The sequence below is a fragment of the Dipteris shenzhenensis genome, chromosome 1 (assembly GCF_047967505.1).
Source record: "Dipteris shenzhenensis isolate YYH24624 ecotype China chromosome 1, Dip_SZ_1.0, whole genome shotgun sequence".
NCBI lineage: Eukaryota > Viridiplantae > Streptophyta > Polypodiopsida > Gleicheniales > Dipteridaceae > Dipteris > Dipteris shenzhenensis.
The window spans coordinates 50,334,817-50,349,154 of record NC_141596.1 but is presented as its reverse complement, the minus strand read 5'-3'; the positions used below and the strand labels follow the sequence as shown (position 1 = coordinate 50,349,154).

The window sequence follows — 14,338 nt, the reverse complement described above, 5'->3', positions numbered from 1 at the left end:
TTATTGGGTGAAATCAATTTATTAATTACAATCATTTTTTGGAGAGATATTAGCCTCCAATGAATAATTTAGTTTTCTACTGGAGGAACTATATCAATTATCTTGTATAGGGTGAAATTAGTTTGTTACTTACAATAATTTGTTAGTGAGATATTGGCCTTTAAATAGTTTAAATTTCAAATGTAGGTCACAAATCATGGCATACATTAATAAGGATAGGGAAATGGGTATTAATAAGCATAGCACCTCATAAGTTTATGTTGTTGCTACTACTACTATTTTTTGTTATCTATTCATCAATAGCTTGATTTTTTGGAAAATTTAGAATTTGTTGGAGAAGGCAGGAGAGAGTGAGAGAAGAGCACACACACATACTACCTATACACTACATTATAATGAAGAAGAAAATGAATATATACAATTGTTGAATGGGAGTTTAAGTCAACCTAAGTTTGATTTTAAAATTTAGCAGAACAAAACATGTTGAGTTGTTTGCCCCAAAGATGTAGGGAGATGAGATGAGCTCTCAATCTTAGTGTAGGGAGAAATTGATGTGGAAATCATTTCAAGCTTGGTCTTGGTGTATTGATAAACTCTCAAAAATCATGTTTGATGTTGTGTACTCGACAATTACAATTGGTGTGTGGATCATATTTTCTGCTTTTGCCTTGCCAAGCCGTTGCTCAAGGAGGAAAAGACAAGATGATGGTTGTATTTGTTTGTCTAGTTCGAGGTGAGCAAAGTATTGATTCCACCATGTTCTAGGGGAGGTTTGAAGAATATACAAGAGGATGGAGGATATTGAGGTGAGAAAAATACTCATTCCACCATGTTAGATGAGAGGATTGAAAAATATTTAAGAGGACGGATTTTTAGTGTTCAAGGAATATATTATGGGCAGGAATGTGGACACAAGGAGGTGGTGGGGAAGAAAGATAGGGAAGGCAACGCAAGGGAGGGCATTCCTGCATCTTACACTGGATCAACGAAGAAGTAGCCTTGCTTCATGCCGTTGTTGTCGAGTGCTACGTTCCCATGTGTGTGCAAACATCTCCCTTCTGTGTTTTGCGTGCCTTTGTCAGGTACTGGAGGGCAAGAGATTGGTTGGCGACACCTTCAATCCTACGAACATGCTTAATGTCGATCATTTTGAAGGAGCATCTTCCACCTCCAAGAATTGCACCCAAATCCATGGCCGACGATGTGAGAATAGCACAAACTCCTCCTCTGCTGAAATTGGCAATGTCTTGAAAAGGACCCTTGGGAAGGAGGTGGCACGGAATACTTTAAGGGCAGGAATGGGACACAAGGCGGGGGGGGTGGGGAGCAAAGGTAGGGAAGGCAACACGGAAGAGGGCAAAAATTTGAAAGGAAGGCAAATGGACAACGTACAAAGGGACTGTCAAATTAAGGGAAGCGGTTAGAAAAAGAACACTTATGAAGGGAAGCCACATGGCGAACAAAAAGGGCATCCCACCAATGGAGGCAGGCCACGTGGTGAAAGCACAGGTGGCGACCACATATAACTTTAGGCGGGAGGTCCGACGTGGAATGAAGAGCAAAGCTGGCAGGGTATTGGTTAACATTAGATGCCAGGTAGGCGGGGCGTTGGTCACATGGGCCTGAGGGGTAAGTGGGTTTGACTTTTTAACCATTGGCGGTTCGATTTGTTGTTGGATTCTCCCACGAGGAGCTCGATTTACGTCCCCATGCAAAACCGTGTGATTTCCCGGCAGCCGGGAAAATCCCGGGTGTGTTTACCGGCGAAGGTCCGGCATACCTTTTCAATGAAAAATTCGCCGGGATTGGGACCCGGGAACGTGTTCCGAACTTCCGGTCATCTTCTCCGGCGCTCCGCCGCCAAACTCCGGCGCCCTTAAATATTCATCTTCCGGCTGCTTTTGAAGCAGCAGCTCCGCTCCGCCATAGCTGCTGCAGCAGCTGTGTATAGCTCCGCCACAGTTGCATCTGCAGCAGCTGTGTATAGCTCCGCCATAGCCATATAAGCTGCTTCTGCTGCAGTTGTAGAGCTCCGCCAGAGGGCCGTAGTTTCTTCTACAACACCTGTAGATCTCCGCCATAGCCGTCGAGCTCCGCCATAGCTCTCTTGCTGTAGCTCGTCCGCCATAGCTGCAGCTCAGCTCCGCCGCCATCGCCATGGCCTGGCTTCTCTCCCTCTCCTGCTCCGGCCCCGGTCCCCTCTCCTCCCAGCAGGTCCCCGCCCTCGAATGGCTCATCTACATCCTCTTCTCCGCTTGCTCCCAGCACTTCTTCCAATCTGCTATCCACCTCTCCTTCCTCCTCGGCTTCCTCGCCCGCTCCTCCCTCTCCTTGCTCCGTCGCAAACCTCCCCAAGACCGCAAGAAACTCACAGCTCCTCCTGCTGCATCTCTCCTCTACACCTCCACCCTCGCCCTCGTCTCCATCGCTGATCTCCTCACCCTCGCCGCTCTCGCTTGGCAGCTCTGGTACGCCGCTTCTGCGTCCGCATGGACCTTCAGCCACTCCGCCGAGGTCGTCTTTGCTGCCCTCCAAGCCTTGGGCTGGACTACGTACGTCGCCGTCGTCGCCCACGAGAAACCCATGAGCTTGATGCAGCATCCCACCCCGCTCCGCGCCTGGTGGTTTCTCACCTCCATTGTCTCATGCCTGCAGTGCGCTTCCGCGATTATCCGCCTTGCCAGCTCTGGCTTCTCTTACACGATCTCCCTCCGAGTAGACGATGTTGTCGCCATCGCCATTTTCCCCTTTTCCCTCTTCGTGATGGTCGTATCGGTCCGAGGTCCGACAGGGCTCCAAACGACCTCTGAAGCTTTTGCTGGGAGTTCTTCCGAGCCCTTGCTCAATGGGAGCGAATCGGATGGGATGCGGCTGTCTAATATCACCAAATTTTACACTGCCGGCCTCTTTAGCAAAACTTTCTGGCTCTGGCTCAATCCGCTGCTCTCGAAAGGAGCCAGAACCACCCTTCAGATCGAGGATGTTCCCGAGCTTACCCCTGATGACAGAGCAGAGAAATTGTATGCCCTCTTACAATCGAATTGGCCGAGGACGAAAACTGATCATCCCGTGAGGGTGGCGCTCTTAAGATCTTTCAGAGGACAATTAGCTTTTACGGCCTGCCTGGCGTTCATCAAGGCGATTTCTATGTACGTTGGGCCGTTGCTCATTCAGAGTTTCGTGGACTTCCTCGAAAGTGATCCTAGATACTACAGCGAAGGCTATGCTCTTGTCTTTATTCTGTTAGTGGCAAAGTTTGTTGAAGTACTCTCTACTCACCAGTATCAATTCCTGTCTCAAAAGCTTGGAATGATGATTCGTTCATGTCTCATAACCAGCATTTACAAAAAAGGTCTCCTCCTATCAAGTGCCTCGCGGCAGGCCCACGGTGCAGGTCGAATCGTGAATTACATGACTGTTGATGTCCAACAAATCAATGATTCCATCGTTCAGGTACACAACACGTGGATGCTGCCATTGCAAATAGTCGTGGCTTTGTTCATACTTTACCGTGAGGTCGGCATATCAATGTTGGCTGGATTTGCAACGATGCTCATTTTTGGGGGAATTGTCACCCACAACAGCAGGCTTCTTCGAAATTATTCATTGCAAGCAATGACCAAGAAGGATGCTAGAATGCGTGCAACTACAGAAGTTCTGAACTACATGAAAACTATCAAGCTGCAAGCTTGGGAGGACTATTTTCGCAAACGCGTAGAGGAAAAACGGAAGGATGAGTACGGAAGCCTTGCAAAATTTCAGTATGCTCTTGCATCAAATATAACATCACTGACTGTCTCTACCTCTGTTGTATCCATTGTTACCTTCGGAACTTGTTTGCTCCTCAACACTGATCTGACTGCAGCTAAGGTTTTCACGGTGATCTCCACGTTTAACATATTGTCAGAACCTATCCGAACGTTTCCTCAAGCAATAATCTCAGTGTCTCAAGCTTTGGTATCATTGGATCGCCTCGACAAGTTCATGATTGCCAAAGAACTCGAAGGGTATGTCGTCAGAGAACCTCTTAGTGACTCTCGATATTCTATTATCGTTGAAGGTGGACAATTTACTTGGGATGAAGAGGAGGCCAGGCCTATTTTACGCAACATCAATGTAGCGATACCTCAAGGACAGTTGGTCGTCATTGTTGGAACTGTTGGAGCAGGCAAATCTTCATTACTAGCTGCTCTACTTGGTGAAATGCCCAAATTGTCTGGCACAGTAAGAGTCGTTGCCCCATCCGTGACTGCATTAATGCACTGCTTTAGTTTTTAATACAGACAATTCTTGATTCTTTCATCCCATTCGAAGATCGTAAGCTTTTGCTTAATTCCTACTCGGAGGTAATGCAGCAAACACTACGTTCAGTGTTGGCAGGAGAATCTGTACTGAATTTACACATAGACATCGTTAAAATAGCCTATAGTGAGATCATCAAAGATTTGTTTGTATTGGTCTGAAAACAGAAAACTGTATCAGACCAATACAAACATTATTTGTTGTGTTTTCAAAGGTGTTCCTGGATTCGTCTAGATATATAATTGTATCAGTGTCTTTTCCTGAACAAGATAGGAGTTAAGTCTCCAGTTGCAAACGTAAAGTCTGCATTGAAGATGAATATTTTAACCATATCGTTAATTTTAGAGTGCTCTGAACCATCACTACTCTCCTTGTCCTTAATCTGGCAGGTTCAGGTCTATGGAAGCACAGCGTACGTTCCTCAAACAGCATGGATTCAAAGTGGAACTGTAGAAGAGAATATATTGTTTGGATTGCCCATGGACCGTGCTAAGTACCGCAGGACTATAAAGGCGTGTGCATTGGAGCAGGACATGGAGCTTTTTGAATTCGGAGACCAAACAGAGATAGGAGAGAGGGGTATCAATCTTAGCGGGGGGCAAAAGCAGAGGGTTCAGCTGGCAAGAGCAGTATATCAAGACTCGGATGTTTATTTCTTAGATGATGTCTTTAGTGCAGTCGATGCGCATACAGGCTCTGCAATATTTAAGGTCTGTACAGTTTATTATCTGAACAGGGTTGCAGTGGCTTGTGTGTGTTCAACTACTGTCGTGAGGAGTGTTGCACTATTATTATACGAGTATCGAAAATGCTTATCAGGAGTCATTTCTGATCAGATTGCTCTTGTAAAACCACTTTTACTACCATCTGCAGCTTGCATATTGTTGTGCATTTCTGTTAGGGAACTAATTAGTGATGGTTGTCCTAAAACTCTTTCCAGGATTGCCTCCTGGGAACCTTACAAGGGAAGACAAGGGTGTTGGTGACACATCAAGTTGAATTTTTACACAAAGCTGACCTGATTTTGGTAAAGTCTTACCCTTTCATGTTTGCATGCTGACTCATGGAAGAAGAAGTAGTCTGCTAGGTTTCTGTTGTGTTGTGATAATTATTCAAACATGAATGATCTTGGAGTAGGACTGCTAATTCTCTTTGTGCATTCTACGAGGATAATCCTAGCAAAAATAATTTGGCCTGGTATAATTGACATAGTAAATGGTATTAGTATTTTTTTTTGCTGAGAAAGGCAGCATAGCAGTCATCGATGACATGTAGTAAAACCGTAGAAACCGCATGATACTAGGTAACCAGGAAACCACAGAGTAACCGTTTAAAGGACTCACTACGAATGTTTCATTCCTCTTTTTCCCATCCTGGGGCTTGAGCACAGTCTCCTGTAGGTCCGCCAACAGATTCCAGATCTTCTTAAGAACAGATAGGGCAAGAGCCGTCTCCTTCTTAAGGTTGTCAGTAATCTTCCTAATGAGAGCATCTGCTTCCTCTTTCGGGCCTGTATGCATCAACCAATGAACAGTAAGTTTAGCAGCATCAATACATTTTGAATACCATTGGATGTCTCTGTAACCAGACAAAACACAGGATTTCCACCTTCCCTGGAACCTTAGAGGAAAGTTCCCCAGCAAAACAAAGGAGTAATTTGAGGGAAAATGCATATATATCAGTCTAGCCCTATTCCACATGGCTTGGACATTCTGCAATTTAGGAAGAGAGTTAATGGGCAGTTAATGGTGATCAAAGTCAATAGGTTTTTTACCTGGTATTCAACAGTAAACTATGTAAATTAGGAATAGAATCCTAGTATAATGTTATGCTGCGATATTGAGGGCCTCCATGTATATCCATAAAACTATTTAGAAGAGGTTTTTCCTGGTATCATAGATTTTTATCACTGGAGTACCAATCATAGATTTTTCCTTGACTGCCCCGACCAGTCTTTCTGGTCCAATCTGCTCCTGGAACCCACGCAGGTTTGTTTGCAATCCTGACTTGGTCTTGACAGCCCAGTTTGGGCGTCCTTGGCCATAATTATTGGCGTCCTTGGCCATAATTATTGGCACGATTGTGGACTCGATCCTCCTCACATTCAACTGGCAGACACGGCATAAATCTTTAAATGTTGCTGGGGTCCTCTATGTAGAAGGGGGTGCCAGCACGTGCCTTGGCTTGTCACCAAGCTTACGTTCAAATTTGGCAAGCATTATTTAGGTCTTATAATAAAATGAAGAAGTGGGTTCAGTGTGGGGGTTAAGATCATTTTGACAGAGTGTTGTTCAATCTCTCATGCATCCCCTCCTACGTTCCCATGCACACATGAGGGGATAAAGGATGGGAACGCATCTATCCTAGTCTAGTAACACTGCATCTCTATCCTAAAGCTAGAAATATGCGTTGGAAAGAGCCTCTTTTCCCTCATGTATCATAGACCCCACACTCCACCTTGGAGTCTAAAGGCCTTGAGTGGCTTAAATCTTTGATTGAGACTGGGTTCTGATTTGCAGTTGCAAAGCACAAGTTGTTTACATCCCAAACAATAGAGAATGGCGTTTGACTTCGGCTCATCAGATTGATTTCTCTGTCCCTTCACCCCATTTTCCAAGGTCGTTGACATTTAGTTATATTGGCTGCACTCTCTTAGTCAAACTCGGAATCAGAAGGTGGCTATTGACTCGTGTTATGTGTGCATATGTTGACCATATGTTTATACTAGGGTCTACACCTAGCGTTGGGCTTTAATGTAAATCTGGATATTACAATAGTCTGTCTGTTTGCAGGGGTGTTTTAGCTCATATCCCTCGATCAAAGCTTAGGTTGAACGCGTTGTCGTGGCTAGTCAAGATGGCATAGGCTCCAGAGTGGAGCAAACTTCCAAGGTTGTGCATCCCTTGGTGGTTTCAGTATCTCATCGAAGATTCTTTGCTATGAAACGAGAAAAACAAAAGGGCCGTGCGAACCCATGCCATGAGAGAATGAGATTCATGAGCTCTAGTGCTGAGCACCTATGACGACCCTCAGCAAACCCAGCGCCCAAAATGGTAGGGAGAGACAAGGCAAGGAGACTTGGTGGGGATGGAATAGCACATCAAGAGGATGGATGGGGAGATGGAGGGGAAGACGGGGCTTCATCAAAGGTTTCATCAAAGGCACAGGGTGGTGACGACAGAATGTAACCATCAAAGGCAAAGGGTGGTAAGGCATATCCCCACTTCGAAGCGAATCAGAATGTAAGCACAAATTTCGATTCTCAGTGGAGGTTAATCCTCCACCCTTGGAGCTACCACAAGGCAGCCTGAAGAGGTGCTAAACCTCATCCAGGTTCGGTTAAAGGTAGCAGCTTCAGTCACAGCAAGAATTCCAGCACTAGATGCAGCCGTACAGGCTGCCATGTGAGCCCACAGCCAGAGACATGGCAGTCCACGCCAGCACAGAACACAAGTGGACAGCAGAAAACTCGGGGCCAGATCTGCAGCCAGAGACATGGCAGTCCATGCCAACACAGAACAGAAGTGCACAGCAGATCTCGGGGCCAGACAAGTGCCATCCTGCCACATGCTAGCCGGCCATTGCAAGAGCAGTAAACACTGAACGGGTTTAGAACAGCAAACCGGCTGCCACATCAGCGACCAGCAGGCCGACCAGCTCAGTTGGACAGCCCCAGTCATCTATCATCTTTTCAGCACATCGGTCACGATCAGGGAAGACCTAGCCTACATAATGGGCCTCAAGGTGGCAGCCCTCATTTTAAGCCATCAGAATTGCAGCAGTTGAGCCTCCAGACTCAGCAGCAAATCAAATTTCACAGTAGTCTCTGCAGCCACCTTAGTCTCTCCATATCCAATGTTAGCCTTGAGCAGCGAGATCAGGCATGAGCAGCAACCCTAACTGCTAAAATCTACAGTTTTCAGCCCCTCCCTTGAGTTCCCATGAGGATCTAGGAGATTTATTTAGCCCCTTAATTGAGGGAAGCCATTGGTGATTCCCAAGGCGAAGCATGATAAGAATAGTAGTTGCCATTTGTAGTTCTCCTCTATGTAACAGTTATGTGAATGATGTGATGAGGCTTGTGCATGATAATCTCTCTTCCCCCTCAGTTAGCATTCATGCATCTGCACACATTTGTTAGCGTGGAAAGCTACAGAAAGTAATCTCATTACAGACCATGAGCTGAGATGTGTGTGGGGAGGAGGCAGTTTGTGTGGGGGGTGTGTTTTTGGGGGGATTAAAGCGAAGGATCTGAATGAAAACAAGGATTGCATCTTATAGAGACCACTGTGCTATTCAGCATACTGGCGTGTATACAATGTCTGAATGGGGAATCGACATGCCTTATTAAATGGAAGATGTGATGATAGTCTGGTCACACATGGTGGAGCCCATGGCCCAACAAAGTGGGGCCATATACATTCATGCTAAGCTTGGGATGTAAACTGAGCCTCCGTTCATGCTTTCTTGGTGAATATTGAATTTTATTCCTTTGTTGTTATTGTGGTTGAATGGTTTGCTGCCATAATGGTTTCTTCTTTCAGTGAAGCAACAATTTGCTATTTCTTTGATAGCAGTGGGATATAAGACAGTTTTCTTTTACAACAGAACATTTTGACAGACATTTGTCTAGTATGTAGGCCTTAAGATCATCAGTTCTTTATCAGTTGAACCTAGCCGTTCTTTGGATCTGCAGGTGGTGCAAAATGGGGTTATTCAACAGGCTGGAGACTACGCCGATCTCTTGAAAGTTGGAGCTGAGTTTGGAGCATTGGTTGCTGCTCATAAGGAAGCCATTGGGGCAGTAGAGATGGACACTGTAGCAGATCCTGTGGAAGTGGACGAATTTAGAGTTGGCACACCCACTAGTCAATGGAGTGAAACTTATGATGAGAGTGTTAAAATATTAACCCGTTCAAGTTCAGGATCACGATCAAGCTCAGAGAATCTATTTAAGCGCAGGAGTTCTGGATCTTTTGCATCACCTGTTATTGAGGGATCATCAAAGCTGGTTGAAGAAGAGAAGAGGGAGTCTGGTCGAGTGGGATGGAATGTGTATTGGCTGTATTTGACAAGGGCTTATGGGCCTTTCTTTGTTCTGCTAGTGTTACTTGTGCAGATCATTACCCAGACCTTTGCTATAAGCGCTGACTTCTGGCTATCAGAGGAGACATCTCAAACTTCCTTCAATGCAGGACTGTTCATTCAGGTCTATGCTCTGCTCTGTGCAGGAAATTGGGTGTTTGTGGTGATACGTGCTGTTCTTATGGCTATCTTTAGTTTGAAGACCACTCAAAGGTTCTATCTTGACATGCTGAAGAGCATTTTCCGAGCTCCTATGAGCTTCTTCGATACCACGCCAACAGGGAGGATCTTAACACGTGTAAGATCACATTAATATTCTCAATTCTGGACAGCATTTTAGAGAAACATTCCTTCGTATCATGTACAGTCACGCTTGTACCATTGCTTTAAACTTGTAGGGTATCCGCAAATTTATTGCAGCGTATCATAACAATCAGTGGATAGATAGTACAGTTACAATATTGTTTGTCCAACTTTCTGATGCGCCCTTAATATTTGTTTACAGTCATCAACAGACCAGGCGACCATGGATATCTTGTTACCCCTTTCTTTTGTGCTGGCGTTGATGCTGTATTCTGCAACTATAGGTGTTGTAATTGTGACATGCGTAGTAACGTGGCCTGTTATCTTTGTAATAATTCCTCTGGGATGGGTCTATATTCGATACCAGGTTAGTTGTCCTATTTTACATGCTGTAAATACACAAATGGTTAGTCTTACATGCGTCGAAGAGGCCACTGTTTTTCATGACTAGTCTTTTTGAGCTGCAGGAAATGGTAGAATCGTATGATTTAAAAATCTGCCAACCTTCTGTATGGCGGCAAAAACATTGAAAAGCACTTCTGTGTTGGATTGTGAACAGGCCTTCTACATAAATTCATCAAGAGAGATCACTCGGCTGGATTCTGTAACAAAGGCTCCTGTCATTCACCATTTTACAGAGACAATTGCAGGATTCATGGTAATTAGAGGATTTGGAAAGCAGGACGAATTTGTTGCTTCAAATCTAAAACGTGTCAACACTAACCTCAAGATGGATTTCCACTTCAATGCTTCCAACGAGTGGCTTGGATTTCGATTGGAAATCATTGGAGCAGTCGTATTGTGTGTTGCAGCGTTTCTGCTTGTGGTTCTCCCTGAAAGTGTTATCCAACCAGGTGACCTTATTTCCCCCCGTTCTTCCTGTTGTAGTTTATAGGCTTTTGAATATTTTTAGGGACAAAATCTGACAATTTAAATGTACGAGCTAGCTTGGGTTCCAATTTAATTAGCACCGATTTTAACTCGTTAATGCAATTCTCTTCTTTAAAGTTGTTGAATTTGAATAACTTAATGCCTTAAGTTAATTGTACGGAGCTGAAAGCTTTATACTCTGGGAGCTCCCACCGTCCTTTCCTGAATGAGATGCTATTTTCACAAATGACATTTACTTGAGTCTTTGACACGTGTGTCAAAGACCGAAAAGCATCAATGTGTTTTGCCTTTCCATTTAGAAAAAAGGAGGAAAATCTGGTTGCTCTTGAAGTGCTATTCTGTCCTTAATACGAGTCCATGCGACAAATAATCCTGTATTGACATATGAACTTCACAATGTTGCAGCTTTGGCAGCTCTCTCGCTTTCGTATGGGCTGTCTTTGAATACGACGTTAGCTGCCTCCGTCTTTTTCAGTTGCATGATTGAGAATAAAATGGTTGCTGTGGAACGTATTGGTCAATTCACAAGGCTCCCCAGTGAGGCTCCTTTGGTTATAGAGGGCAGTATACCAGACAAAGATTGGCCAGAAAGTGGAAACATCAGCATCAGAGATTTGAAGGTGATCGTTGCACTCTTTTATCTTGTCAATGCATTATTATTCCAATAATTGCTAATGGTTTAAGGTGGGTTGAGACCAGTGGCAATTTATCAGACACTGAAGCTTTGCCTCTGAAGGCCTCTGCTCTCCTGTCACGTATCTTTTTTTAAAAGTTGACGTAGGAAGAGATCCTCCGACTTAAAATCACCCCACTTTGTACTGTCCCGAATTCTGCTGCCATCCATATCCCAACAAGGTTTTTCATGGGCTATGCAGGTTCGATATCAGCCAACCATGCCATTGGTCATAAAAGGGATTAGTCTGGACATAGTTGGTGGACAAAAGATTGGCGTTGTTGGGAGAACTGGAAGTGGGAAATCAACACTTATCCAAGTGCTTTTCAGAATTGTGGAGCCTGCGGGTGGGATTGTCAGGTTTGATGAGGTAGACATTACAACTGTTGGGCTGCATGACTTGAGATCAAGGTTGGGAATCATCCCACAGGATCCAGTGTTATTCGAAGGCACTATAAGAACAAACATGGACCCGCTGGGTGTCCACAAAGAGGAGGAGATATGGGAGGTATGATCTTGTTTGACGAAGGGCAGCCTTCATGTTTTGTCGTATGGACAAAGTGATCATGTCTTATAGTTGTATTGTTCATGTTAGGTAAATCCAACAATTCGTGGGTAACCTATACGTTTGCACGCTATGGGCTCCTTCCATTAGAAAAGAGCTTTCCAGATTTATCGTCTTTCTGCATTTTCCCCCTAAGAGCTTCAAAGTTGCGGAGCTGAAGATTTTTGATGCTGGCTTACTTGGTATGCTTCAGGGATTAAGAAAATGCCAATTGGCTGACATTGTCATGGCAAGAGGCGACAAATTGGATGCAGTAGGTGGGTGATTGGTCTCCGTAATGTAAAAGTTTGTAGGCTTACTGCGATGCTTAATACGATGCTTAATATCCTATCGATTGCAGTTGTGGACAACGGGGAAAATTGGAGTGTTGGTCAGAGGCAGCTCTTGTGTCTAGGACGGGCTCTGTTAAAGAAAAGCCACATGTTGTTTTTGGACGAAGCTACTGCGTCGGTGGACGCTCAGACCGATGCAGTGCTACAGAAAATCATACGGGAGGAATTTCGACACAGTACAGTGGTCAGTATTGCCCACAGGATACCGACCGTGATGGATGGCAACAAAGTCATGGTTCTTGAAGCAGGTATGAGGAACCATGCAAGGAACCTATCTACTTTCTCATGTCAAGCTTTTTTCTTCTCTGTAGATTCAGAAGTGCTGCTGAAATCGTTCTTGGGTATTTTGATTGCACTGAAACCGTTATTGGGTATTTTGATTGCAAGGTTTTCTCCACTCTGACGATCAAGACGACGTTATTTTCTTGCAGGTTTGTTGAAGGAGTACGATAGTCCCGCAAAACTGCTGGAGCATCCATCGTCTCTTTTTGCAGCTCTAGTTCGCGAATACACGACACGGTCAGAAGGCTGATTGCTGCCACACATGCAGGTTCATAGAAACGCTTCAACTCATGATGCCCGTGCTTGCTGCATCTGTAGACGGAACATGGAAAGACGCTCGTTGAGTGAGTGATATATAGAGCAGTTGGACAGTTTTGATTTGAGCGTCAAAACAGTTTGAGTTGCAGCACTGGCCAACATGATTAGTTCCTCGCCAACTCTTGGGAAGAGGAAATTTTGCAGCAATTGAAGAAGAGCAGAAGCAAGGATTGAGACACAGAATCATCCTCTTCTTTTTGTACACTAGATTCTTTCTTCACTCATTCCAAAGTGATTCATTGGAGAATCCAGAGGTGAAAGCGGCTGCAGAGGCTTTTACTGTGTGGGTGTTCTACTCCCATGCACTTACTCGCAATTGTTGGGGAGACTTCCGGACACTAATCCCAGAAAACATCTAATTGCAGAGCTTCTTATGGGTGATTTTCTCCCCTCACCATTGCAGTGAAATGTGTTTTTTTAACAGGGTTTTTGTTTTTGGCTTTTTGTTTGGAGGACCATTGCACTGACATATGTGTTTTTTAACAAGGTTTGTGTGTTTTTTTTTTGGGGTGAAAGACTAGAAGACTAGGAATGACTAAAAAATTTAGAATCAACGGTTCTTTGAGAAGTTCTCGGTTGGGATCACGGTTGAGAAGTAGCGTTAAGATATTTGTTCAACATGGGGATAAATGTCATTTTCCATCATAAAGTCACTTTTCCCACAAAACAATTGACCTTAAAGCTTACTTGTCTTGTGGGAGAAATAGTGGGAACAAGAGTTTGATATCCATAGACTTGGATTGGAGTTCATGAGTACATTCTAATTAAATGTGGACTAGGAAGTTCTTAATATGTTTGTCAGTTAAGATATTTGAAAATTACCCACATGAGTAAGCTCAAAGCGGAACTACATCATGCTATGCATGAGGAAATCCCCAAAAATAGGGAACGTAAAGCTCAAAATGACCTGGAAAGAAACCAAGGTTGAGGTTGAAAGTGCCACATCAAACTTGTAGTCTTTAAGAAAAAGTGGGAACTCCTTCATTCCCTAAGGAATATAACCCTCTTGGCTGAGGCTGCCTGGCATGCTTGCCCAATTGGCCATCAATGTGCGAACGGTGTTAGCCTGCCAAGGTGTGCGAAGGGTGGGTCTAAGCCCTCTGTGCATTTGACTCTCCAAATCTGCCAAGTAGTGATGCTAGCCCGTATCTCCCAAGCCGGTATCCCCATCACCATGTACTGGTTTATAGCGAGAGATAGGTACATCCTCTAGAGAGCGAGTCTCGACAAGATGACGTTGAATCAATATGGCCTAAGAAGCATCTTGCCACTTAAAGAAGATCTGAGGCCTTGACAAGGAGAGAGCCAAGCCACTCATCTCCACGTCATGAAGAAACGAGAAGAAGCAAAAGTACTAAGGATGGTGGCAATTCCCTCTTGCATGCTTGCAGTCCCATAGACAATGACGAATTGATTCATTAGTAGACGAGCAGAGGGGTCTGCCTCAAATCTAGACCTCCACTGCAATCCCTCCATGATTAGAAAGCCCCAAAAAATAGAGTAGCCTTTCTATTTCTCCGGGATCTCCAAAGCCTCAACCAAAAGGCTCTTTGCAAATGAATGAAATTTTGGTAACTCTCTCAACGA

At 44.5% G+C, this 14,338-nt stretch overlaps 1 protein-coding gene across 1 annotated transcript; it reads left to right on the top strand.

The window, feature by feature from the left end:
* Positions 1–2,036: 2,036 nt before the first annotated feature.
* On the top strand, positions 2,037–13,199 carry LOC147905983 (ABC transporter C family member 14-like). Its single transcript, XM_087376029.1, has 11 exons — positions 2,037–4,224; positions 4,692–5,012; positions 5,243–5,329; positions 8,999–9,685; positions 9,893–10,057; positions 10,250–10,544; positions 10,987–11,201; positions 11,457–11,762; positions 12,013–12,076; positions 12,160–12,399; positions 12,583–13,199. The coding sequence occupies exons 1-11, from the start codon at positions 2,158–2,160 to the stop codon at positions 12,681–12,683; spliced, it is 4,548 nt and encodes a 1,515-aa protein (XP_087232155.1). The 5' UTR covers positions 2,037–2,157; the 3' UTR covers positions 12,684–13,199.
* Positions 13,200–14,338: the final 1,139 nt, after the last annotated feature.